At 47.1% G+C, this 27,259-nt stretch overlaps 1 protein-coding gene across 2 annotated transcripts in view; it reads left to right on the top strand.

Annotated features, from left to right (window-relative positions):
* The first annotated feature begins 24,149 nt into the window (after positions 1-24,149).
* The window catches only part of GASK1A (golgi associated kinase 1A), a 69,973-nt gene continuing 66,863 nt past the window's right edge, over positions 24,150-27,259 (top strand). Inside the window, exon 1 of one of the 2 annotated variants that reach the window (XM_006125572.5) lies at positions 24,150-24,767. In XM_006125572.5, the coding sequence (XP_006125634.3) occupies positions 24,765-24,767 (3 nt within the window). In that variant the 5' untranslated portion in view covers positions 24,150-24,764. Of the gene's footprint in view, positions 24,939-27,259 lie in introns of both variants that reach the window. The other variant, XM_006125571.5, reaches the window with a different exon arrangement.

Consider the following 27,259-nt stretch of genomic DNA (forward strand, 5'->3'; position numbering starts at 1 on the left):
ACTATATTGCACAGGAAAAATAAATGCAGATTTGGGTCAATTGCAACATTTTAACTTGTGTTGATTTCTAATTGTTTAGGTCAAAACAAAAAAAAATTGGAAATCTCAAAATGAAGCGTATTCATAAGGGAATTCAAAAAATGGTGCTGGGGGTTCTCCTATCCCCCATCCAATAGTGGATTAGCAGATTCCCCTGGGCTGTGGGAGATCCACATTTGACTCCCCATTCTGGAGCAGGAACTTGAACGCAGGTCGCTGCATTGTGATGGATGCCCTGACCACTGTTATGTCATGGGGAGTTTTACAGTATAGGAAGAAATCAGTGGAAAGGCAGAGAGCTTGAGTAGTTGCAAGTGTCCATTTTATTGAATAGCACAGAACTAACTAGAACAAGCCCAAACTAGCTGGGTTGACCCCAATGACCTAACTCAGTTACTATAACAACAAGATCTAGATCTACAACCCAATACACAACATATTCCTCCCCCCTTAATAAAAACGTCCCCTTAAGAAAACAAAAACTAACTATGAAATGAGGGTAGACCACCTCAAGTTCCCAGCTAACCCTCCCTGGGGATTATTTTGCCCCATCTGTGAGTTACTCACAACTAAAGGTCCAGCCGCTGAGGAGGCCTCCTTTCTCTAGGTGGATTATGGCGAACGTCTGGCGTTCTTGCACCCGAAGATGTTATGGGTGCAGGCTTGACACTGGGCTGGGAACTTGAAGTGTGAACAGGCGAGTCTGTTGGATCAGCCTGCTCAGGGAGGGGGTCATTGTTTGCCGCTGGTGGTGATGGAGGAGGAGAGTCAGGAGCAGGTGATTCTTGCCACGGTAGCTCACCAGCAGTGGGAAGGACAGGCAACTCAACTGGAGATGTGTCTTGGGGGCAGGAATAACTTGTCAGTAACTGATCTACATGCCGCCGCCAGATGAGATCCTTCACCATCCGGACAGTATAGGAAACAGGTCCTGTTTGAGCAATAATAGTGGCAGGGACCCATTTAGCTCCAGGAGCATAGTTCCGAGCCGAAACTGGCTGTCCAGGACTAAAGGTCCGATCTTTTGCTCTGGATGCACGCCTGATGACTTGACCTTGCTGCTAATGTTGCACAATTTGTCGTAGTTCTGACGGTTTCAGCAAATCAAAGCACGTGTGCAGCTGACGTCCCATCATTAGAAAAGCCAGGGACACTTTGGTTGTAGCATGAGGAGTGTTTCTGTAGGATAGTAAGAAGGTGTCCAGACTCTTTTGTATGAGTGAATGTCCTCTAACCTATTTCAAAGCTTGTTTCATTGTCCGGATAAACCTTTCAGCCAATCCATTTGTGGCTGGGTGATACGGTGCTGAAGTGATGTGATGGATCCCGTTTGCTTTCATAAAATTTCCATACTCCTGAGAGACAAACTGTGGACCGTTGTCACTCTCAAGTTGTTTAGGAAGACCAAAACAACAAAAGATTCCCTGTAGTTTTTGGATAGTACTCTCAGCAGTGTGGAAGGCAGTATACAGACTTCTGGCCATTTGGAATGAACATCTACCACCACCAATAACATGCTACCTTCAAATGGGCCAGCAAAATCAACATGAATACGTTGCCATGGTTTTTCAGGCCAGTCCTGTGGGTGTAGAGGTGCCAATTGAGGTGCATTCCTCACATCTTGGCAAGAAATACAAGCTCTTGCCTTCTCTTCAATGTCACTGTCCAAGCCAGGCCACCAAACATCACTTCTATTTCTTTCATGTGCAATTTCTTTCATGTGCACCATTCCACAGTGACCTGACTTACCACAGTGGTAACATTCCTGGCTCCCCACTGTTTGGTGGGTAGGTGCTTGGGACATTTTATGCACCCTAAGGGGTACACAAAGGTATTGCGCTTCCTGTGTGGCCAGTTCCATGGAGACCGCAATATCAATGGCCTTCTGTAGGGTGAGCTGAGCTTCTGTTAACAGACGCCTCCGTATAGCTTCACTGTGCAGGCCACACACTAACCTGTCACGTATGGCATCATTTAACATCTCCTTAAATTCACAGTGTTCAGCAAGCTTTTTCAAATTTGCTACAAATTGTACAATTGTTTCACTTTCTTTTTGGTCTCTGTTGTGGAACCTAGACCTTTCTGCAATTACCAATGGTTTTGGAGCATAATGTGACCCCAGGATTTCCACAATGTCACTGTAAGATTTGGTCTCTGGCTTAACAGAGTGCAGCAAACTGTGGAGCAGAGTAGGTTTTAGCCCTGACAACACTTAAAAATATTGGCACTTTCTTCTCTTCTTTAATGTCATTTGCAATAACAAAAAGTTCAAAATGCTCAGTATATACTTGCCATTGCTCTATAGTCTCCTCAAAAGGTCCCAGTGGCCCTATAAGTGTAGCCATGGCTGCTGCACTCCCCCTTTCTTTTCTCTTTTTCAGTCTCTGGGCTCCTTGATCTTAGTTTCAGTTTGCACTGTGTAGCAGTCAGTTCTTACCCCCACCTTCCAGAACAGCCAAAAAAAAATTTGTTTTCTTACACTGACTTCTATTTCTTTTGTTGCTGGAGGCAGCACAGGTATCCCATCCTTGTCACCACTTGTTACGTAGTGGGGAGTTTCACAGTACAGGAAGAAATCAGTGGAAATGCAGAGAGTTTGAGTAGTTGCAAATGTCCATTTTATTGCATAGCACAGAACTAACTAAAACAAGCCCAAACTAGCTGGGCTGACCCCAGTGACTTAACTCAGGGTACGTCTAGACTACCGGGTTTTGTCGACAGAAGTTTTGTCGACAGTATCTGTCGACAAAACTTCTGTCGACAAAGAGCGTCCAGACACATTGAGTTCTGTTGACAAAGCAAGCTGCTTTGTCGACAGAACCCTGTAGTCTAGACGCAACCCTACAGGCAATAACACCTTCTGTCGACAGAACTCTGTCGACAGAAGGTGTTATGCCTCGTAAAATGAGGTATACCAGCGTCAACAAAACTGCTGAGTTCTGTCGACGTTATGTCGACAGAACTCAGCAGTAGTGTAGACGCTGGTGTAGTTTTGTCGACAAAAGTCCACTTTTGTCGACAAAACTCAGTAGTCTAGACACACCCTCAGTTACTATAACAAGATCTAGATCTACAACCCAATACACAACAACCACCAACATATTTTGGACTGAGGCTTGCTCAGTCTTGCCTGTTAAAGCTATTTCAGGCAGTAGGCCAGAGAGAGAACATGAGATCACTTTATATAATACTTGGATATTGGAGCACTCCAGTAAGAGGTAGATACCTGAGTTCCAGTCAGTGTTTGCTGTAAGCTGTGCGCTTGTGTGGTCTTTCACGAAAGATTCAAATGCCACCCAGCCGATTAGCAGAGTACCTACAGCTAGGTTTTGTTTTCTACTTATGCTGCACATTCGCACACGCCCCAGTGCACATACAAATGTGTTCCGTATATGGATGGGAAAGATTTGAGGGAGCATTGGATCCAGTCCCTGCTCTAGTGACCATATTATTATTTATCCCACAACCCAGGTGTGTGCCCTCTGATCAACGCATCGGCCTCCTCTTTTGTGACTCTAGCCCTTGATTTCAGTTGCTTTTATGAAGCATCAGCTCAAATGAAAATTTTGTCTGAGCTGAAATAAAATTTGTTTTGACTTTCTTGTTAAGCTGAAAATTCTAAAAAGGTTTGGTTTAACTCATACTGACATCCCCCCCCCCCCCCGATATTCTTGTAACTGACAGTGAACTGAAAAATCAGTTATTCACACAGCTCTCCTCAGTGTTACAGTTCACTCCCTGAGGGTATGGCTAGACTGCGGGGGTTTTCAGAATACCAGAGGAATCCTGAAAAAAATCTGCCATATCCAGGGAATGCGTTTGCTCTTGCTTTTTTTTTTTTTTGTGGAAGAGCAAACACTCTTTCAGAAGCCCCTGTATTCCTTGTTCCATGAGGAAGAAGGGGGCTTTCGAAAGAGGGGTCTTTTTCCAAATTTGGCCCAGTCTAGATGGGCCAAATTTCAGAAAAGCCTCTTCCGAGAACAGCATCGGAAAAAGATACGCAAAATGTGGAGCACATTGTGTGTATCTTTTTCTGATAGATTCTCGCAGTCTGGCCATACCCGAACCTGCAGACACCACTCCTCACTCCTGTAACAGCTGAGCTGTGAGGAGGCATTGATGAGTCGACTTGTAAGAGTTTTCCTAGACCTCATCAGATCTTTGGAATTAAGTACGGCTGTGCAGTTGGATTACACCATGTGCCAATACCTATATTTTTTCTCTCCTGCCATACTACTAACAGAGAGACACTACTCTCATTTCCTAGTGCACACATGTAAAATTTAGCAGTCAAAACCCTAGCTTATGTTACTGGCTGCCTTCCAGACCATGATTTGGAAAAGAAACAGATCAGCTAGTTTTGTATCTTCCTTTTGTAGTTAAAATGTGATGTGTACAGTCCCCACTGACTGGGTCTAGAGACTTGCTGTGGTGCACGGAATGTGTGTCCTTATCTGATGCGTACTTGGCAGTGGGGCTAGTGTATCAGAAGTGAAAGGGAGGCGTTCTACAGCCTTCATAACTTCTAGCCCAGTGACAGGCAAGCTAAGCTAGTGAGTGGGTTGCATGAATGGCCCTCCTTCATCTCCATGGGCCACAGACCAAGATGGTCTCCCAGAATAGGTTAGTTTTGTTAACAGTGCTTGCATAGCTAGAATTTGTGGGGGTGCTGATTGAACCATAACAGCACTTTCATTGAATGCAGAGGGAGCACATGGCTCTCACAGTCAGTGTTGTGTGCAATCAGCACACACCTCACTTTGCATGCCTTTGCTTTAAGTGTGTGTCACTTTAGTAATTCTGGTAGGAAAAAACCTACGCAGATGGAAACCAGCGGAATCTGGAACCCTACACATGGGCAACAGTAAACAAAATGTCTTGTGGGCTGCACATCGAACACCAGTGGGCCACATGTGGCCCTTGGGCTACCTGTTTCCCACCACTGTTCTAGTCTGTTCTTGTGCACACACTCACAAGCATGTAGTGTGGTATCTCTGACATTTAACAGGCCTATGAGACCAGCAGGTTCGTCTTCTAGAAAGGCAGAGCATGAAGCCAATGAAAATCACTGTACCATCTATTCAAATCCATAGGTATTTGCAATATTACAGAAAACTCAGCACTTCCTAGTCATGCATCCTTCACCTCCATTTTCCCATGAGGCCTAGACATAGTACAATAAAGAAAATGAAGTAGTACTGTGATTCTGAGTGAAGAATGGCCTGCTTTAAAAAGTTACACCGTTGATTCTGCTGCCTCATAATAAGTTATCATTCTTGCTATTGCATTTATATTTTCTTCACAGAACTAGGAGACATAACAGGTGGATGAGTGTATAGTCTCCTTGCCTATAGACTCATGGGCCTCTGCCTTTCTTGTCACTAATATATAACACACATGCTGCTGTGGAGGCAGGGGTGCTGGAACAATTTGTAGGGTGTGTGTGTGTGTGTGTGTGTGTGTGTGTGTGCGCGCGCGCTGAGAGCCATTGAACCAAACTGTAGAGTCTGTGTATGATGGGAACCACTGCAAGCTGGAGTGTGGCAGTACCCGCAGCACCCTTAGTTCAGCACCTACCCGTGCAAGGAGCACAACGTTCTGTCTTGGTTCCTACCCACTGTATGGAGTCCATTTATAGGTTATAGGGAAAAAACAGTATGTGGTTACATCGTATCATTGGAGAAGTAGAGTGCTTAACAGCATAGGCCGAAGGTGGGCTGGGCTAAAGCAGCACATGCACCTTTAACATGTGCATCTGTGCAGCCTTAGCAAACTCTTGACATCGCTTTTCTGATGGCAAAAATATATTCATACAAATACAAACACTCCATTTACTGTGATAGTCTCAGGAAACAAACCAGTGTACACCTATCTAATCTCTTTAGCCCAGATCCTCAAAGCTATTAGGTGCCTAATGATTTAAATGGTAGTTTGGCATCTGAATATTTTTGAGGATCTGGACAGTTGTGCTCCAGTTCCTTTTCTGCATACTGAGATGATAATTCCATATCTCACAGGATTTACATAGATTCATCCATTCAATGATGCTCTAGCTATGAATGAACAATGGTAGGGGCTAGTGAATGGGAGACCACCTGACCTCAAAAGTGCCCTCCTGACTCTTTGCAGAGGATACATGCCCAGGCTCAGAGGAGTTGAGCTCACCTTACAGTGTGTCAGAGGAGACTGCCCCCCACCCATCCCGCTGCTCAGAGAGCTGCTCACGGCTGTTAGCGCTAAAGGAGTGGGGCTGGACTGTATTGTGAAACAGGCAGCTGTGAACAAAAGAGTAGGTGAAAGATTTAGCACTCCCACTTGGGCAGGTCAATATCTTCAGTCAGTGCCTGTCAAAATCTTTCTCTCCCAGCAGCTGCCTTATCTGGGTTAAGTGCAGTGGCCCTCAGGCCCTGAAAGGCTTTGACAAGTTCTCTCTAGAAACTAGTAGGCCATCAACGTCAAGCTGAAGTACAGCCTGGAATGCAAACATGCTGTACTGTTAGAGTTCCAAGGCAGCTGAACTTGACCTGTGTCACACTTGAAACATAACGAGTTGTCCTATGGCACCTTAGAGACTCACAAAAATATATAGATGGTCTCATGAGCTTTTGAGGGGCAACCCACTTCTTCAGGTGAGATAATCTGGAAATAGGTCTTACCTGGTAGTAAGTATAGGCCCTCTCCTTAGGGGTGATTTTCACCCCTTCTGATTAATCTGCATCAGCAATATATAGAAAATATACCCCAGGTAGGAGGAATAAGAGATCCTCCAGAAAAGGGCTTTATTCCGGAGGATCGCACCAGTCTAGACGCTTTTTTTCCGGCTTTTCCCCAAGCCAGAAAAAAAGCGGCGGACATGTTTATTTAAATCCGCGGGGGATATTTAAATCCCCCGCGGATTTCCCTATGCTGACTTACCTGATTTGCATGCCTTTTCCGGAATTTGTGGCCAGTCTAGACGTAGCCCTTCTGTGCTGTTTGCACTTTTGTATACTCCCATGCCAGGAAGGATACTATCTACTAACTTTGATTCTTATCTGCTTTTTTAACTACCCAATCTTCAGTTACTTACTGATTCCCTCTGCTCTCTGACTCCTCCCCCGCCTTCTTTTTTCTTCCCTGTCCCCCTCCCCTTCCCTATTTATTTTGGGTGTGCACATCCTAAACTCATAACTCCGGTCATCTGAAGAAGTGGGCTGTGCCTACGAAAGCTCATGATACCATCTACGTGTCTTGTTAGTCTATAAAGTGGCGCCAGACCATTTTTTTTTTCTGTAACAGACTAACTCAGCCACCCCATGAAGCTTCTGTGTAGGAGAAGGACAGCTTCTGTCTCTCCCTAGCCTGCCCAGATTAGCAACTGGGTGCCCCAGGCTCCTACCAGCATGGGGAGATCAGATTTCACAGTGCAGGGCAGATTTCATAATCTGTGACATATTTTTCACAGCTGTGAAAGTGATAGGGCAATAGTCAGATTTCCCAGAAGACCGTTTTCCCTGCAGTGGTCTGCAGTGGATGGTTGTCTCCATTGGAATGTTCTGGCGATGCTACGAACACCACGGGGAGGTCTGCAATTCATTGTATTTGCTGTTTCTTTTCTTTCCAGTATCATGGGTTAAGGGTGCTGGCAGCCTGAGCTCAAGTTCCAGTGAAAAAGACATGAGGAGGAGGCCCGTTTGGTCTTTTCAAGTCTTCAGTAAGTCCATGTAGTATTGCTTCTGTCCTGTTTCTCTTCCCAGGGCGGATTTCATCATCAACTGCCTTTGACTTGTTTCTAACCTTGAATGATTCATGCCACTTGGCCAGCAATTTTAACTTCAAGGTTGGCAGCAACAACAAACCCTCTCACTGGGTTTAAATATTCACATTCAGGGCCATTGTTGTCACACTGTTCCTGGTTCTGAGATTACAGCAGGTTCTCCTGCAACAAAGCCTGCAAAGGCTCCAAGTTTTCCCTCTGACAGACCATGCATTATACTAGGGGATGTGAAGGATTAGTCAACTATCCGATAAGCAAATGCTTATCAGATAGAGGCAGCAAGGGGCGGGGGGAACAGGAAGGGCTACTTCAAAGTAGCAGCACTGCTTGGATCCTGGGGTCAGACCTTGAGCTCCATGCAGTGCTGCTGCTTTGAAATGCCATGTGTAGCCTGGGGTCAGCTAGGGTGGTTCCAAGCTACACACGGCGTTTCAAAGTGGCAGTGCCATGTGGAGCTCGGGATCAGGTGGGGACTCCCCAGCTGACCCTGAGCTCCATGCGGCGCTGCCACTTTGAAATGCTGTGGGAAGCCCGGTGACAGGCTCCTCGTGACATTTCAAAGCAGCAGTGGCCACACAGAGCCTGGGATCAGCGGCTGATCCCAGGCTCCATGCGGCACTTTCACCTTTGAAGTGTAGCAACAGCTATGGCCTACACTTCAAAGGTAGAGGTGCCCTATTGACTAATCGAATAGTCAATGCAAAATGCATCGACTATTTGCTTAGTCAATATTTAACATCCCTACATTGTACCACATTGGTTGTTGCTGAGTCTGGCTCCTTCCATGTCTTGTGGAGAAGCTCTAGGATCCTGTGGGGCTGCCGTCCAGATAGCAGCTCCAATGGAGATAAGAGGAGGTGTGGGATCAAACAGGCTGAGTGATGGGGATCTGAGGTTGTCCAACTGAGTTCCAAGTTAACAAAGTGCAACACAATGTACAGTCCAACCTTCCCACAAAGAAAGGGCCTGCAGCCACCACTGGATCCTGTGAATGGCTCAGGGCTTATCATGTCTCTCCCCTCTCCTCCTGCTCAATGGAGGGAAAAGGGGTCTGGGTTCCCTCCAAGAAATGGGTGGTTAGGGAGGGAGCCTGGGCCCTTCCCCTCCACTAGGCATATGGCCACCCAGGAGCCTCCAGATGCTAGAGCAAAGGGGTCTGTAGTCTGAGGCAAAGGCTGGCCCTGCTCTCAGGCCTGGGGCAGCTGTTACTGGCGGAATCTCTCCTACAGCCAGGACTCCTGCTGCACCCTTCTTCAGCATCAACCGAAGTCAGTCTCTTGTTCTCCCCTTTTGGAGCGGTCTGGCTCAGGGAGATGGTGCATCAGTGCAAAGGTGCATCCCCTGGACAAACAGAAGGCGGGGGGAGGAGTCAGAGAGCAGAGAGAATCAGTAAGTAACTGAAGATTGGGCAGTTAAAATGTGGCTCCGGCTCACTCAGCTCAGTGGGGCTGTCAGTCCACTCCTCATGTCCAAAAATCTGGAAATTCACTCTGTTCTCAGACCCGTCAGGAGATTTGGTCTGTTGGCCTCTTTACCCCTTACTGGGCACTGTCCCTGGATGGCTCTCTAGCAGTCTGCTGAGCTGAGTTCCTGCCTCCTGCCTGCTCGCTTCTCTTTAGCAGCCCCAACACTCTCTTCCCAGACCTTGATCTTCCCAACTGCTGTTAGCCTGCCAATCAGCAGTGCCTGGATTAACCCTTTGGTTGCTGAGCATGCGGGAACACAAAACCCAATACAGGCTCCCTTTGGAACTTCTCCTCCAATTGGAACAGGTTCTGCAGGGTGGTAGGATTGGAGCCCAGCAGCTGAGGCCTACTTTCTAACCCCTCCAGGCCCAGTGTAAGGTTCTACATCCCATCAGTGGCACCCTAATAAGCACAGTCCTTGCAGAGTCTTGGGCACCTGCTGACAGGATCCGATGGACTGGAGCTGGCGCATCACCGAGGTTGTGATGTGCTCCTGTCTCAAGAGAACAAGGGTGAGTCAGAGGCTTGTATGCCCCCAGGAATCAGGGAGGATAATGGCAACTGGCACCCTGGAGTGGACTTGTCTTCCTCCCTAGGGACCTCCAATGCAAGACCCTCCCGCACACCTTATTGTAGGAGGAGCTCCTGCCTCCAGTCTTTCTTTATATCTCCCTATGACAGCTGTTCTCTAGCAGGTTCTTGTTAGATTTCTCTGTCTGTATTCTTCCATTCCCATTGGATTACATTTCTGGCCCCACAGAATAGTAGGACTCCCTACAGTGTATCCTTGGTGCCTGGGGAGGAGGGTTGATCCTTAATGGAGTAGGGGGAAAAGGAGAGAGACAGATTCATTCTCTGGCTGAGGCCAATCTCAGAAGATTTGGCAAGTTTCAACAGGGTTTTCATTACTCAATGGGGGACAGTGGATCAGACGGGAGGTGGATCATTTCTTTAGGAGTCCCATTGCCAGGCATCTGTCAATGTCACTCTTCTATTAGGTCCCTTTTCCCAACTTGGCTTCTTTACCTCTAGTTTATCAGCAGTTTGTAAAGCCAGCAAATCAGCTGCTTTTGCCCCCAAGGGTTCCTGGAGCAAAGGGATGTAGATAGGGTCCTCCTTGAGGACGTGCACCCCCAGCTGCTCTGGAATCTCAGTGCTCTTAGGAGAGAAGAGCTGATGTCTTTCCAGCCCAACTGATTCTCTAGGAAGGAGTCTTTGACTCTTCTGTGAGCACCACTTCCTGAATCTCAATGTGGGACTGGGGGAAGTTGGACAGGGGTGACGGATCTGAGGCTCTCTCTCAGCCAAACCCAGCCAGGGCCCTAACTTGAAGTGCCATCTCCTTCTCCTACCCCTGAAGGAGGAAGGACCAAACATAGCATTCTCTGATTGTCCTGACCAAGGATGGCCCACTAGGGTGCAAGCCAGGAGGACAGATTGGAAGATGGATTTCCAGTCTCTCCTTTCCAGTTCTGCCCTGTGCTATGGTAAAACTACCCTCTGCCCCTCCTGACCATGCTCACCTTTGAGATGTACTGGAGCATGACTGTATCTGGGAACTCTGCCAGCAGGATCCCCTTCATGGCATGCCTGAGGTCAGATAAGACCTTGTGCAGAGTCTGCAAAGAAAGGGACAGCCATGGGTCACATTTGGGAAATTGGGACAACTTCTCCTCCTTGCTAATAGCTCCCTACTCAGCCAATTAGCACTGAAACTCTGAGAAGCAGAAAACTGAGAGGTCTCTGCAGATGTCCCAGAGCATAGCCCAGGTCACCACCAGAGCAATTCCAGCCCCACTTCTTTGGGATGGCCTCCCACAAAGCCATAAGTGGGAGTGTCTGAAGTTGGCCCTGCCTGGCACCTCTATCCTGCCTTGCTGATGTCAGGGTCTCTCTGTGATGTCACCACTTCCCCACCACCTTTCCCCAATAGGCTGAGGTCCTGCAACAGGCCTTTGTGATGTCACTGCCACATCCACCTTCTCCCCTACAAGGCTGATGTCCTGTCCCTAGCTAGCCCCTTTGGGTGCACTGACTGAGCAGAATAAAGTGCTTTTAAATTAGCTAAAGACCAACAATTGTTCAGAGTCATTATTCAGCAAGTATTTGAGAAGAACTGAAACATTAGAGAGAGTCAGGAACTACACAGAGACAATAATTGCAGAGAAGCAGCATGATCACATACATGATTGCTTGTGACATTTCTTTGGTCTTAAAAGAGAACAAAAGAACCCAAGTCTTCCCTGTCAATAGCCACCTGCTCAGCCAATCAGCATCGAGACTCTGAGAGCTGATGTGGGAGTGGAGGGGTCTTCAGCAGAAGTCCAAAAGGATGGCCCAGGTCTCCATTGGAGGGGATCTGTCTCCGAGCCATCTTCCAGCCACACCTCTTTGTGAGGGCCTCACACAGTGACAGCAAACCCCCCTGACACACCCTCCCCACTTCTTGGTGAAAGTAGGGAGGAATAGGAAAGGGGGAAGAAGCAAGAGGAGAAGAAGAAGAAGAAGGGAAGGAGGAAAAGGGAAACCTAAAAGGACAAACCCCCAATTCTCCCAGTGATTCTACAGGACAAAATGTGTGTTTGGAAACAAAATCACCTTAACCTATTTATTTCTATGCCTAGAATTCAGCTGGTACTAGGTGGATGAGACTAAACAGGTTCCAAATCTCTCTGAGGCGCTTACCTTTTAAACCAGGATTACAAAATCAGTCGTAGGGAAGGAGAAAACTCCAGTGAGGTTCCTACTCATGCTCATGTACATTGTTCCTAATTCTCTCTCAATCCCCAAGGAAAAACCTTGAGAAGGAGCCTTGCGGCTGCAAAGCCATGGGAGTGTCTGAGGTTGCCCATGCCTTGCCCCTCTATTCTGCCTGGCTGATGTCAGGGTCTTTCTATGAAGTCATCACCTCCCCACCACTGTCCTCCAATAGGCTAAGCTCCTGCAACATGTGTTTGTGATGTCACTGCCACCCCTCTTGTAAGGCTGGTGTCCTGAACCTGGACAGCCTCTTTGGGTATTTGAGTAGCTTCCCCTAGATCATCCCACTTAATGGCAGCTGAGTCTGGGAATCAGGCTGGCTGCACAGTAAAGCCCAGAGGCTGCTCCCTATGTCACACTTAGTTTTCCATTAGTTAGCAGACTTTAAAGCCAGAAGAGACTGTTAGAACATCAAAAAAATCCCTGCATATCCCAGCCCTCCTGTCCATCATGGTAGCTAAGTTTTGATCCAAGCACACACCAGTAAGGCATCAGGATTTCAGTAGAAGACTATAAGAAATGGAGAATCCATCAATGGCTTTGGGGACGGTGGCAGCACTTGGAGACCCCCCTCATAGTGTGCTCCGCACACAGACACACACACAGCAGCCAGCTGCTTGAGCGGTGTGTGGGGCACAGCAGCCAGGGAGCCTGCCCAAGGGCCCCACTGGGCTGCAGGACATTGGTGGCCCAGAGTATCATGGCACGACAGAGCTGAATGTTTGGCAGGCCAGACATGGGCCATATTTTGCCTGCCCTACCCTAGACTGGTGGTGGCAGAGGAGAGGTGGGTTGTCAGAATCTGAACCCAGATCCAAACCTCAGTTTTACTAATGAATCACACTCTGAAGCTGACCATCCTGAAACACTGAGCTGTTTGGAATCTGGAATGAAACTTTGCTCATGAGACCTAGCTCTAACACTATCTTGCTTCTGCCACGCCTTCAGCCTTCCTCGCTTCATTTTGTTGACCATGCTAAGAAAGGCTGCTATAGCAAGGCTTTTCATACAGCATCAAAAGCTATCATTTAGCAAGGAGTCTAGGACCATTACAGACAGATGTTATTGCTAACAAAAAAAAGAGAGAAATTCTAAGAATTTGTAAGCAGCTAATTTGTGAGCAGTGGCTGTTAGGCAGTGATTTATGTGGGTAGAGTTGAGGCCTAAAAATGCAGTCAAGCTTATAATTATCATGGTGGATGTGGGAAGCTGCATTGGTAGCCCCCCAAACTCATTATAACCTCATATATTTCCAAATGAAAAAGAATAATTCAACTTTTCTTCTCCTAGAAGCAAAAATGGCTCTCTGTTCTCTCTAGGTTTCTTTGAAGTCTATGCTACCCATTGACTGCCTTAGCCACCCAAGGCAATTAAGTGATTCAACTTCACAGTGAAAGAAACAGACCAACAAAGTGTAGTTTGAAATATCAACAATATATTTCTCCCTTTTCTTTGTTGCTTTTTCTTGATGGTGAGAGGAGGGATGAGCCTGCGGCCTGAGACAGACTGGGGTTGGGTCTAAGCTAGAAGTCGTGGGCTAGGAGTGATTTTTGGTGATATCACTATTCCAGCAAAAGTTGTAGTACAGAAACAGTAGCATTGGCATAAAAGTCCCTTTGCAGAGATAGCTTACTTTGCTCAGGGAACCAGTATAAGCTATGTGGGCAAAAGCTTTTTTTTCTTTGGTATAAACTGTGTCTGTCCTAGGAGCAGGCCCACTGACGGGGGTGGGAAGGGATGGGGTGGGGGGAGGAAGGGGCCAACTGCCCTGCGGGCCGGTGATACAAAACAGCCCAGAACCCAGGGCACACTCCAGGCCGCACTGAGGACTGCCTAACCCCAGCCCTGCCCCTTCTGCCTGAGGCACTGCCCCTTCTGGGGGCGTGGAGCAGGCCCTTTCCGTCTTACCAGGAACCCAACAAGGATGTTGGCCCTGCTGCCTAGGAGGGGTTTGCCAGTACTGTAACAATATAGTTGTGGTTGTGGAATCTATGATTATTGTCCTCACTTGCCTATTGTTTGTCTGTGTGATCTCCAGCGGCAGATATAGGGCAAGGTGAGCGGGGCGGGTGCTCTGGGCCCTGTGCTTCAATAGGTCCCGCGCACGCGCTCCGCGCACACTACTTCTAGTCAGCTGCTGCCAAGGCGCATGTGCGAAATTGTGCCACCTTGGGCCCCGCAAAATTATTGTCTGCCCCTGGTGATCTCTGTCTGGTTTGTAACTGTTTCTGTCTGCTGTATAATTAATTTTGCTAGGTGTAAATCAACTAAGGTGGTGGGGTATGATTAGTTAGGTAATTCTGTTACAGTATGTTATGATTGGTTAGTAAAATTATACTAAAATAATTGGTTAAAGTATAGCTAAGCAGGACTCACTATATAAACTGGGATCCAAGAAGGAGACCTGCAAGCAAGAAGAAGAAGAAGAAGAAGAAAGAAAGAGGGAAGACCTGGAAGAACTCACCTCTAAGACACAGCCTAAGACCAGAGCTGCCAGAACTCCTTTGCACGACCATGACGTGCAGCAGCTAGGATCCAGAGAGACTGACCTTGCTTGGGCAACAGGGGAAGTCTGCCTGCCTTTATCAGGATTGGTGATCATGACACTGTATGCTTACCATGTGTATTTGGCTTGCTGGGAATTGTCAATAAATACGGAATAAGAATATTACTGTGTGAGGCTCTTTCAGTGGCAAAAGATCCTGCAAATCCGCAGGAAGTTATGTCCTGAGCCCTAGGAACTGGGTAAAGGCGTGTGTGCCTAAAGTGTGGAAGGGATAGAGAAATTTGTGCGGGGAACAGTACAACTATGCTGGCTTTCCTGTAAATGATTCTGAGACTCAGGGTCCTGGTTCTCTCTTACCCTGCCCCTTATTTAGACATTTACATCAGTGCAACGAGTCTAGAAAACAGCATTGTACACCTGTTTGACTGGTTTAAACAACTTCACAAGAGGCAGGCCCAGGCAGTGGGGAGTCAGGCCCGGGATATTTGTGTTCTAATTCCTGGCTCTATGACAGATTTGCTGTGTGACCTGGGTCTCAGGTTAGCAAAGGCACAAAGGTGCTCAACTTTCATAGGATGTCAATGGCACTAGGGAGCCTCACTCCATTTTGTGCCTTTGAAAAGCTCCCTCCTTGATATTTTGCTTTCTGAGGTTAACATTCAAAGCTGTCTTTGCTGGGCTTGGAATGCTGGCTGTATGCTCCTGCTATTTTGGTACAGGGCCTTTCATGAGAGAACGGTCTGCCCTGAGCTTCAGAAAGGTTCCTGTCTGTTTGGCGAATCCTTCCTTATAACAATCTGCCTTTGGATTGTCCACTGTGCACTCCCGTCAACCACCACAAGGTGGGGAAAGCAGATCTACTCCTCCCCTGCTATCCACTGGCCACTCATTGCCACTTCCGTGAACGTTTTCTCTCTGAACTGGCTGCTCTGGAAGTTAGTAATGAGAAATGTGTGGACGAGCACAATTCTTTTGCTTAAATTTGGTGTGCTTTATGGAAAAGTCCTAGAGAACTGGCTGTGGAGGCAACCAGGGGAGTTTTATATAAATTACTTAGGAGCCCTACAGTACAGGGTGCATCCTTCCTGTATAAAATTTAAATTTCCCTGTAGAGTTTGAAAGAGAATTCTACCCCTGCTGCAGAATTCTGCTGGTTGATTTAGAACACTGTAGAAAGAATATTGTGCTTGAGTATATTCGATCAGCCTCTTTCATAAGGGTGTGAAATCAATCACTAGAGGGCTTCAAAGAGAAAAATTTATTTCAGACCCATTTCTAAATCTACCTGTTGATGGCAGCATCCCACCCTTATTTCTCCCCCTCCCTGCAGAGACAAATCAATGAAAGGACTGCCAGCCACATCTGCCTCTTCCTCCAGCGCAGTTTCCAGGCAGGCCAGGTATATCTCAGGAAGCAGATCACCTTTCAAATGCTCGGAAAGGGTTCTCATCTTACTTGGGAAAGCTGGGGAATGAGCGCCCCACGCACTAAGACCTAAATGAATCCTGGGGTTGAACTGGAGCAGAGCACAGTTCCTGCTCACCAAATGCCCTCCTTAGTCTGTGAGCATAAGGACAGACAGGGGTTGCGAACGGGTGGAGTCTTTACTCCAGCACGGCTACTTGCTGGTTAGATGCAAGGCAGTGATGTAAACTGTGCCCTTTCCAAGCGTTGTTATAACTTATTTTTCCCTCACAGCAAAGGAAAGCAAGTGAGGAATAAGGCACCCTAGGGGCTGTCTCTGGCACCGGGCCTTCTGGGAGACAGCAGCTCCTGCACCACAGCTCTTGCTCTGGGCTGTGCCTAAGGGCATATATATCTCACAGCGAATAGTGAAATCGTTCCTGCCAAGCCGGCAGCTGCTAACAGTCCCAAGCTGTTAGCCTGACTGCCATTTCTGAGCGCCTCAATGCGTGGAAATAGCTTGGGCCCTTTCATATTACTCAAGAGTGGGGTGTGAGAGGAGTCTGTGCTGCAAAGCCAATCTGCTTCTGTGGTGGTGGTCAGGAAATGATTGTTTTCTACATGATTTGGCCTCTCTCCACCCTGCACATGCTCAGAGCTGCTGGTGGATTTGTGACATACATTCAGTGCAGCAACTTCCGAATGCCTCAGATTTGTCAAGTGAATGAATCTGGCTCCATTGCCAATGTTCATCTTGACCCTTCTAATTTTCACTGTGATGTTCACATACTTCCAGGAGATGTTCCTGGTCACATTTTCAATCTATGGTGTTGGAACTGGAGCCTGTTTCCTCTCCCACAGAAATGTAGGCACAGGAATATTGCCCATGGACCAATGGGAGTGGGATAGGAGCCACTGGCATTAGTGGTGGGAGTTTCAAAGCTCCTAGGTGATTTGGGAGCACAAGACTCCTTTGGTCCTGATTCTCTGCTGCTTGGCACATTGTGTAGTCATTCACAGCGGTGCAAAGGTATGGTAAAATGCTACCACCTCAGAATGGGTCAGGGCATTGGGGAACTGGGCCCTTGTTTAATTGGCTTGCTAACGATGGGACATTGCATTCCACCCATTCATTACTCATTAATTAGTAGACTTTAAAGCAGCAGCATCCTTCCTTCTCCAGACCTTACAGAAGTCCAGCTGTGTGGATTGTGGGTGTTAGGGAATGTTACCTTTTAGGTCCATAAAAGGCTATTAGCCAGAGGATAGAAATGGTGTCCCTGGCCTCTGTTTGTCAGAGGCTGGAGAAGAATGGCAGGAGACAAATCACTTGATCATTGTCTTCGGTCCACCCTCTCTGGGGCACCTGGTGCTGGCCACTGTCGACAGACAGGATACTGGGCTAGATGGACCTTTGGTCTGACCCAGTACGGCCGTTCTTATGTTCTTATGTTACAGCTAAATCAGTGGTGAGAGCGGAGGTTTGGCTGCTTCACACAGTAACATCCACTTCCGAACCTATGGTGCTGCTGTTTGTTCTCCCAGTGGCACTTAGTGCTGCTCCATGGAGGTAGCCACCAGGTGAGCTGGAACTATTTTTGTGGTACTGTGGAGGGAGGAGTCACTGGCATAGCAACGCTTTCAGCAGCCCTGCCACCACAGTCCCACAATGCTCTAGGCACTGCTGGTATTTCCCAGAAGCTGTTCGGGCTGGAAATGGTGCTAGGAATTGTGGGATAGGTTCGTGCAAGGCAGAGCAACTGTTGCTGCATGGATGTGGGGCAGAACTGCAACAGTTCAGCCCACGACGCAGCATGACTAGCATGGACGTGCCGAATGACAGCCAGGGACTCTGACTACACCGCGCCAGGAGAAGCCAGTGAGTAAACTGCTGAAGTGTGATGTCTTCTTTGCTTTAGAGACTGTGATTAAACGGAGTCCTCCCATTCTGGCTCTGGCCCTGCGCAAATCTGCCCATTCTCCTCTCTGAAGGAGCACTGGGTAGCAGGCCCAGGTTAAGAAAAGTTGTTCAATCATCAAGTTTCAGATGAAGTTCCAATGTACTCTTTAACTGTGCTTTAACTGGCCTATGGGCTCTTATATAGCTGCATGGAGCCCAGTCTCTGAGCCTCCCTGGGTAGTGCCTTTACAGAAATCTTTGTTCCTGTTTCACTGAATTTTATCGGATTTTTCTGCTGCAAACCCAAGTCAAACCCTCCACACAAACAACACACACTTTCAAAATACTGCAAATGGATTGTTCCTAAGAGCACAGGCCATCGGGTCCGCCTCACAAGTTCAGCCCAATGATCCCTCAAGTCTGCCATCCTGCTTCCAGCTGCAGTCCAAGCGTTGTGCTAACAGCAGACTCTGCAGATGTCAGGCATGCATTGTAAGTAGCTATTTGCATGCAGAGGGAATCTGGAAAGATGAGATGGATCACCTGGCACGTCAATCACAATTGACAGTGCCATTGCTCCCCACAGAATAACAGCATTCTCGCAGCAGGAATCATTTTGACAGGAAATTGCATATAAATAGAAACATTTCAGCAGGGAAAAAAAAGGAAAGTAAATGAGTCCAAAAGGAAATGAATTGTGAAGCAAAGAGATACAGCTCAGCCACAATAATATGGCAGACAACTGTACTTATATTTGCTTCCCTCCACTTCCCACATCAGAAGTGTATGGAATGGCCTGCTCTCAGCATAGCTGTCTATCAGAGCCAGGACTGTAGTACCCAAAAGTGACCTGTGAGTGGGAGGGGTTTTTGAAGGGGCCAAGTCTATCCCCATAGGGTCCTGACCAGAGCTAGAGGTTTGTGCAGGCTGCCCCTCCCTCATGGGCCAAATCTGAGTGGCGGGATGAATGGATAGCAGGACACAACCAGAATTTTCCTAATGAATGGATGCAGAGTTCTCCCTCCACTGCCCTGCACCCAGACCCACATTTGATCCCCCTGTACTCACCCCCCCACACGCCTCCTCACACTGTCCCAGCACCCAAACCCACTCTTTCCACTCTGCAACCAGCTCCACACTCATTGCCCCTCACTGTGACCCCATGCACCTGCTTGCTCTCTCCATTCGCTTTTGCAGTCTCTCTGGCACCCATGGGTACCCCTGGACCCCAGAAAAAAGCAGAGCAGGGGGCACTGAAAAAGCCCAGTTCCTGGGATGGTGAGAGAACTGGATCTAGGCTTTTGGTGCTTCTTTGGGTTTTTTTCTGTTGAACTTTTCCACAGCTGTCAGCATGTGAAATTGTTTGCAGGGGGCAATTTGATGAAAGAGACAATTCATCTGATAACTGGGGAAGGAGGAGCCTCAGCCATTGGAAGCTCATGTATAGTGAATATTAGATCATGTTCTTACTTGAAGGGGTGAGCTAAAACCCAGGAAAAGCAAAGTCTGTGATACAACACTGCTACATGGTGGTATTGTAGAACATATCGCTACATCTACACTGGCATGATTTTCCGAAAATGCTTTTAACGGAAAAGTTTTCTGTTAAAAGCATTTTCAGAAAAGTGCGTCTAGATTGGCAGGATGCTTTTCCGCAAAAGCACTTTTTGAGGAAAAGCGTCCGTGGCCAATCTAGACACAGTTTTCCGCAAAAAGCCCCTTTTTTGCGGAAAACAGTACTGTGCTGTCTACACTGGCCCTTTTGCGCAAAAGTCTTTCGGAAAAAGACTTTTGCCCGAACGGGAGCAGCATAGTATTTCCGGAAAAGCACTGATGATCTTACATGAGATCGTCAGTGCTTTCCCGGAAATTCAAGCGGCCAGTGTAGACAACTGGCAAGTTTTTCCGCAAAAGCAGATGATTTTGCGGAAAAACTTGCCAGGCTAGACACAGCCATCCATTATAGTGCCAGTCATTTTGAACAGTCATTGATCACACAGCAAGGGCCATATGGCCTAAGAAAGGCCCCATGAAAGCCATAGATATGCACTCCCAAGAGTGGCTTGATGTCTTCCCTGTGCATGTTGTGCCTGTTGACACATTGCACATCCAACTTTTTAATTTGGATATTGATGTTTAGCCACCAGACCTAACTTGTTGCCAAAACTTTCATTAAGCCCCCCTCCCCCAATAGTCTAAATGCAGCTCTTCCAGTAGTGAATTCCTAGGGATGACAGCTCAAATACCCCACAGGCAGGCCCGGCCTTAGGGCAAGGCGAGCAAGGTGGTTGCCTTGAGCCCTGCACCTTCAGGTCCCTGCGCTTCCCAGTGACCAGCTGCCCGGCTGCTCACTCGCTACCCTGGCTGGGAGCCACCCAGACATGCGGTACAGCTAACGACAAATGCCACCTTGGGCCCTGCAAATTCTTTGGCTGGGCCTGCCCACAGTAGGCATCTATCGCTATTGGCTGGCTACAGAATGGGGAGGAGGGGAAGGAGAGAATATGCACGTGTTGGATTTGCCATTCTTTCCCCATAGCCTCATACAGCTGTTCTAACAGGGGATTCTTCCAATTGCTTTCTTCACACTTGCACAGGCTACTTGTACGGCATCTCTTTCAAATATGTTGCAAATACATCTTCTGAGTCTGACCCGCAGGATCAAACTATTTACTCAGGGATGGGTTTTTTGTTTTTTTGTTTTAATTAATTATGTCTCAGTCCTGCTCTTACGTGGTAAATTTCCTATTGACATAAACAGAAGAAGTTTCAGGCTTTTGGTGCCTTAACAGTGGTTTGGCAGGGTAGGAACACTAGATGGCAGGGTAGGAAAACATCATTACAATCAATATGAAGCTTCCCTTGTCTCAAAAACATCCCAAACACTTAGTTAATGCAAATAATGTGATGGGCCAGTAACAAAATTAAAATCCTGCCATATAAGTAATGAAACCAAGAGGCAAAAGGTGAGCTGGAGAGCTTTCACATCCCAGCTGGCAGGGCTCGGTACTTGGTTTAGTTGATTTACTTCGCTAGGTTGGCTTATACTAGCAGGCAGGATATAAATCATGCTGCATGATCTCAAGTCAGACTCATTCCGTTTGTGTCTGACCTTTAATTCACCTCTTTTCCTAGTTATTAGTTGGAGTTTGAATAGCAGCGAGGGATTCTAGGAGACACTTTATACATGCGTGCACACACACACACGCACGCACGCAGAGCCATGAAGGAATTAAAAATCTCTGGGCCTGGAGGGACTAAAGCGCAGTGGGAGACAGTGTAACCTTTCCTTATAATTGTCTAACGCTCTGCAGTCTTACAAGACATGCCAATGAGGCAGCATGGTCAGTGAACTGGGAACTAGACGAGGGCTCAAGGAACCTCAGTTTTAATCCTGGGTGTGGCTCTGCTACTTGCCCACAGTGTAACTTTGGCCATGTCATTTCCCACCAGTTTCCCGTGTTGCCTCGCACACAAGACTGGGTGGAAAGTTGCTTTCTCATCCCATGACAATTCTGACATTGCAAATTTTCCATCACAAATCATAACCTTACATTAAAAATATTAAACAAATTTCGCAAACCACAAATCCAAAAAAGGTGTTTGGTTCAGGTCAACCAAAATGGTTCGTTTTGATGTCATCCTATCCCCATTCCCTTATCTGCAAAGTGATTAACATTTCAAAACAAAAAGTCATTTTGACTCAACTCCCCCCAGTTTTCCTGTTCAACAATCTCAAAACGTTTTTAAACCAAACATGTTTCCCTTTGAGAGTTTGATCTGAACCTGATACTATTTCAGAAATCATTTTGGTTTTGACAAATCAATATCTTTTAGTTAAAAAAAAGTTTAATATAAAAAAATGTCTCAGTTAGCTCTACACACAACCTCAGTTGGAGCCTTCAGATGCTATCATAATATATGTACATAATAATTGGCCTTGATCTTGTTTATTTCACAGGTTGCTCACTGCAGTAATAGTATATAATAAAAATAAGGTGCTGGGGTACCAAACGTACAGTCATATTTCAACACAGTATAAAAGGGCCGAAGTATGGCTGCCCCTCTGTGGATACATAACGGGAGGGGAGAGGACATGGGACCTCTTTCCTCATTGCAACGATACAGGAGACAGGCTCATCACTGCCCAGCAAAACCCATTCCTCCCTTGTAAAGCCCAAGGGCTTGGAATTTAAGTAGAACATCTTTGTGCCAGAGGCACGGGGCCACTGTATCCATCGCAGCCTTCTGAACTGAGAGGCAGGACTGAGAGGTACACCCTTTCCACAGGAAACAAGGTGTAGGTGGGGGCCCTTATGTGACCACTGGGTCTGCTGGCCCCTCTTCCCCATTGTGCAAAGTTTAAATAGCGGTGAGCACCTTGCCCTGTTCCTCTGCACCACGGGTGAATTTTATTCCCTAGTACAACAGGGGCCCATAACAGAGCTGGCAAGGCTGCCGTCCCCAAAGGGAACATGAATAGCTCAGTGGGTTCCCACTTGGAAATACCCTCCCTGCTAGCTCTAAAACTCCCCTGTTGGAGCTCTGTTCTGCGCAGTGTTCTCTCCCCAGCAGGGTCCTCTTCCCTCTGGCCATACCCCCAGGCTTCTCCATCCCAGTGCTAAAATGCAGCCAAGAGATTGATCACCGCCAGATCACCAGTCCTGCTGTGAGACCCAGAGGTGGTTCAATGCTATGAGGTTGTCAGCCTTCAGGCTGTGGTAGTGTTGTCACCTCTCCATGGGCCACCTGTGCTTCATGGGCTGGGGCTGCAGCAGAAGCAAGGAAGCCGGAAGCTGATCTCCTCATGGGCCTTTTCTTCTGCTCCTTCCTTGCCTGACGGGGGCAGGAGAGCTGATAGCCAGGGGCTGTGAGGAATGCTGTGGTCACTAGCTCCCCTTCTGTTGCTCCTGTTCCAGCTCTTCATTTGCTAAGTTGTGGAGCAGAGCTACAGCCAAGGCATTCCTGGGCAATTGCAGGGCACGTGGAGGGATGTGGCTGGGGGGAAGAGATAGGATAGAGGGCTATAACTGGAGGGAGGGAGGGAGGGAGGCAGAGTGTCCTGACAGGGAGAACCTGAGGAGATGGAATGAGGCTGGTAGGAGGAGCAAATGGGTGCCAGAGTGGTGGGTTAGGTGTGGGATTGAGAGGGCTGGAGCATTTCTGGAAAACAGACAAATACTGTGGGTGTTCTGGGAAGGAAGAAGAGAGGGCAGTCTCCCCTGGTGAGCCCAAGCCGCTGGCTGCCTGAGGGAGCTTGCAGAGAGGAAAGCTGCTTCAGCTGACCACCCACCCTGCCCCTCGGTCAATAGACCCTGCCCTGACTGGGAATCAAACCCCAGCAGGGCTATGTGGCTGACAGAAGCATTTCAATTGGCTGAGGGGGAAAATGCTGTTTATCTCCACAAATGCCTCTAGTGTAAGGTGACCGTAGGGCCTGTTTTGGCCAGGACAGTCCTCTCCTGGGTATCCTGACTTTTTTTGACAAAAAAGGGAATTATGTCTGATTTGCTTTTGTGCTTTTACCAGAAAAGTACCAGAGGGGGTGTGGAAGAACATTCGAGGGGGGCAGCAATCCTGGGTGCTGGGCAGCAGGGTTTGCGGGGAGTCAGCTCAGCTGCCGGCAGGCACAGAGCTTGGGACTCAGCCCTAGCCATTGCCAGCATGGGGCTCGGGTGCTTAGTCCCAGCCCCATCCCTGGGCAGCATGGGGCTCAGGCACTCAGCACCAGTCCCAGCAACAGAATGGGGGGCAGCTTTAGGAAATATGGTCACCCTAGGCCACATGGCATACTCCCCGCCTTGCTGGATGGCCTGCTTGTGAAGCGAGCAATCTCCCTGACAGGAAGGCAGAAGCTAGGCCGCGATGAAACAGAGCTGATCAAAGACTGATGAAATCCGCTACAGTACTCAGGCCAAAGCATTATTTTTTGATCATTTATTATCAGACCGTCTAAGCAGCTTTGTCCCAATGTCCCGATGTGCTTTGCTTGAGCACTATGTGAGCATATGACACAGGCCTTTGTTATGGCATTACGAAAAGCAAAAACAATACTATAAAAACAAGCAAAGGATTTCTTCTCAGGCATCTCTGCAGTTAGTTACCGTTTGCTTTCACTAGTCTTCTATTGAGCTCCACGATAAATACAATCCTGCAATGTATTTCCTATGGTCTGTGCCACTGTTTCTTTAGCTTCACTTTACCTGTGCTTTGTGGCTAAATGCAGCCCCCAGTATTTAAGAACGCAGGCAGGGCTTTTATTGTGAAAAGAGCCTCTTCAAATTAACTGGCTGGCACCCCCCCTTTCTCTTCTCCCCTCCCCACAGGGAGGTGGGTCTGGACTGTCGGGCTGCTACATACTTTAAAACTAGCAGCTGAAGTTTGCCAATTGTACACTGTGGATATGCACTAGCTGCTGAAGTGCATTTGGGCCCATAGTACCAGATTATATTCTTCAAACTCATGCACCCATCCAGCACACGGCTAAGAATGACTCCAAGAAGGAAAAAGTAACACACACCGGACCCTTCTGTAAAGGCTGATGACAACATACCAGCATGGATTTATGAAAACTAACTACCCTTTGGAATAATGAGTAGGAGGTACAAATTGCAAAGAGCCTCCCGCTGGGCAATATATATTGGTTGGAATAGGCACCCTGGAGTGACAACAGCTGGTTGTAATTAAAAAAAAGGAGAGAAAAATGGAGAAAGGAGACGTGTTGATTAATAGCTGAAGTTTGGGTTGTTGTTTTTTAGTGGTTTCTTGTGCAAACCCAGAGCAAAAGCCCTACAACTAGTCCAAGCCTAGGAACCACAGGGTTTAATGTCTGAAAAGGACAAGACTACAGTGGGCAGTGTCTCCTCCAGGAGATGAAGAGAGAAGGTGGCTAAGGGAGAAGAGGAGAAGCCCCACTGCCTGCATTGCAAAACTATGGTATGATTTACATGCTTTACTGCAAAGTTCTTGGTGCAAAAGGATGTTTAAGCTGCTGAGAAGCATTAGCCATTCATAGACGTCATAGAATCAGCCCGACAGGTCATTTCATTGTCCAAGATGGTACCGAGAAAACTGGGATTAGACCTGTTCAGATGTTTTGGTGCACAGGTAAGCAAACAAGAAGCTCATTTGCCCCCTATTAAATAAGTGTCCTTTATAATGCCATGGGTGGACAGTCAAGAAACTGCTAAGAGGCTTTGAAACACAAAATTCCCTAGAAGTTAGTGGATAACGTTAGGCTGGTATGTCTGGTTATTCAGAAGCATGCTTGTGCCAGTTTGCTCTGTTGGTCAGTGAGGTGACCCTGGGAAACAGGGAGCATTTGAACAAAGTGGGTTTTTTTTAAGTGTATAAAGAAATAAACTATGCAATCTACAGTGACAGAGTAATAAATAATGAACTGAATCATTGTTGGTATACACAGACTCAAAGGGGATGGATAAGGAACATGGACAGTGAGTGGTGGAATTTTGCTACCATTATCATCAGTCTGTACAAACTGATGAAAGGAATGGAAAAGAAATCTAAAATGAAATTCCTCACACAAACAGCTAGTTTGCTGGCTTTTCCCTCTCCAGACTTCCAATCATAAGCCCTCGTGAGCAATGTTCTCTCTATTTTTTTTTCATGTGAGGAATACATTTTGTTATATGCACCAATGTATGTGTAGATGTGCACCACTAGTAGAAACACATTGCCAGGTGTGGGTACTGTGAGCATTCTACTAATCAGTTGGGTGGCATTAGACGCTCTCCTGAGTGGCCGCCCAAGTGCTCAGCTCACAGGGAACGCTGCCCATGAGCCTCTTTTTCTTTTCCTCAGTTTGATCTGCTACTTTGAAAGAATGGGGTAAACTTAGAGCTATGTGAAAATACACAATGGCCGTGATGAAATGGTCTATCATTTTGTCTGTTTTCACACCCATGGCACACAGATTCCATCACAACCTCCCCTCCCCATCCCCAAAGAAAAGAATGGTTATTTGGCTGCATAAGAAGAGCAAAATTGAGAAATGTCTCATTTTTACAACACACCCAAATTTTCAAAAAATGGTCCTGTTTTAACATGAAGATGTCTTGAAAACCAGACTGCTTTTAACTCGCAAAAATGTTCAGATTTGAGGCAAATACATTGTCTCCCACTAGCACAAACATAACAGCTTAAGAGAGAATGAACCCAGATTTTTTTTTTCTGCTCTCAGTATCGGGTTTCATGTTAAAGCTGAAGTGTCCATCTCTGTTCAAGATATTTGTGGTGCCTGTAAAACCTGCTACTTTTGGCCATAGCCAGCACACATTATAGAACATGTCCATTGCAGATGTCTTAACACTGTCCCTGTCCCATTACATGGATTTGTAAACTATTATAAAGCAAACCCTTTGTTCCTCTTCTGCTAGTCAATACCATTTCTTCCCAACTAGCCTGAGGGCATCCCAGGATGGCACTCATGGCAAAAGTGCCTGAGAAACCCTGGCACTAGCTAGCCATTGAGAAGAGAATTATATAGTCAGTAGCCATTCAAGAGTCTTTTGGAGCTCAAGGATGAAGAGATTTTGTTTTTAAGGTGAGAGAACAATAGGACTTCCAGAAAATGTGCAGTATTGCACAACTGTGTATTGATAAGTGAATAAACCCAATATTGGCTGTGTCTATATTGGCACCCTTTTCCGGAAAAGGGATGCTAATGAGACACTTCGGAATTGCAAATGCCGCAGGGGATTTAAATATCCCCTACGGCATTTGCATGAACATGGCTGCCGCTTTTTTCTGGCTTGGGGTTTTGCCGGAGAAAAGCGCCAGTCTAGACAGGATCTTGCAGAAAATAAACCCTTTTCCGGAAGATCCCTTATTCCTACTTGAAATGTAGACACAGCCAATGAGTTTCTGGTGCAGCTGCATGGAACTAGTGCTATAGTATGATCAGGCCACTGATATTTTTTTGGGTAGTGGCTTGGCGGGCTGCATCTGGCCCACAAAGGGTATTTTGCCCAGGGCTTCAGTAAAGGATGTTCTTAAGGTCTGATTCTGCAAACGCTCGGACAGATGAGTAATCCCATATTTAGCCAGGATAAATCACATTTGTGTAAGTGATGGCAGGACCAGGCCCTTCATCATGAATGATCCAGTTGGGAAAGTTCTGCATGGTAACAAATGAGGATTGTGCACTGGTTTCTCATTGTTTAGCTAATTAAATTGAGTGCTAGTGAGATGTTGAGGCGTGTCAGTCCTGGAAATGCTGTATGCCAAAGAGACAGTCCTCAGACACAATGTGGGGGCAGACATCACTGATCTGTCCAGGTGATATATTAAGATATAGCCACAGCTGTTTATTTTATCCATTTGCAGATTGTGTCTTGGCACCTGAACCGGAAAAAGGCCACCCTGTCTCCTAACATGAGCATTTCTCCAATGGCAGTACTGTCATGTCT

The sequence above is a fragment of the Pelodiscus sinensis genome, chromosome 2 (assembly GCF_052426305.1).
Source record: "Pelodiscus sinensis isolate ZL-2025 chromosome 2, ASM5242630v1, whole genome shotgun sequence".
NCBI lineage: Eukaryota > Metazoa > Chordata > Testudines > Trionychidae > Pelodiscus > Pelodiscus sinensis.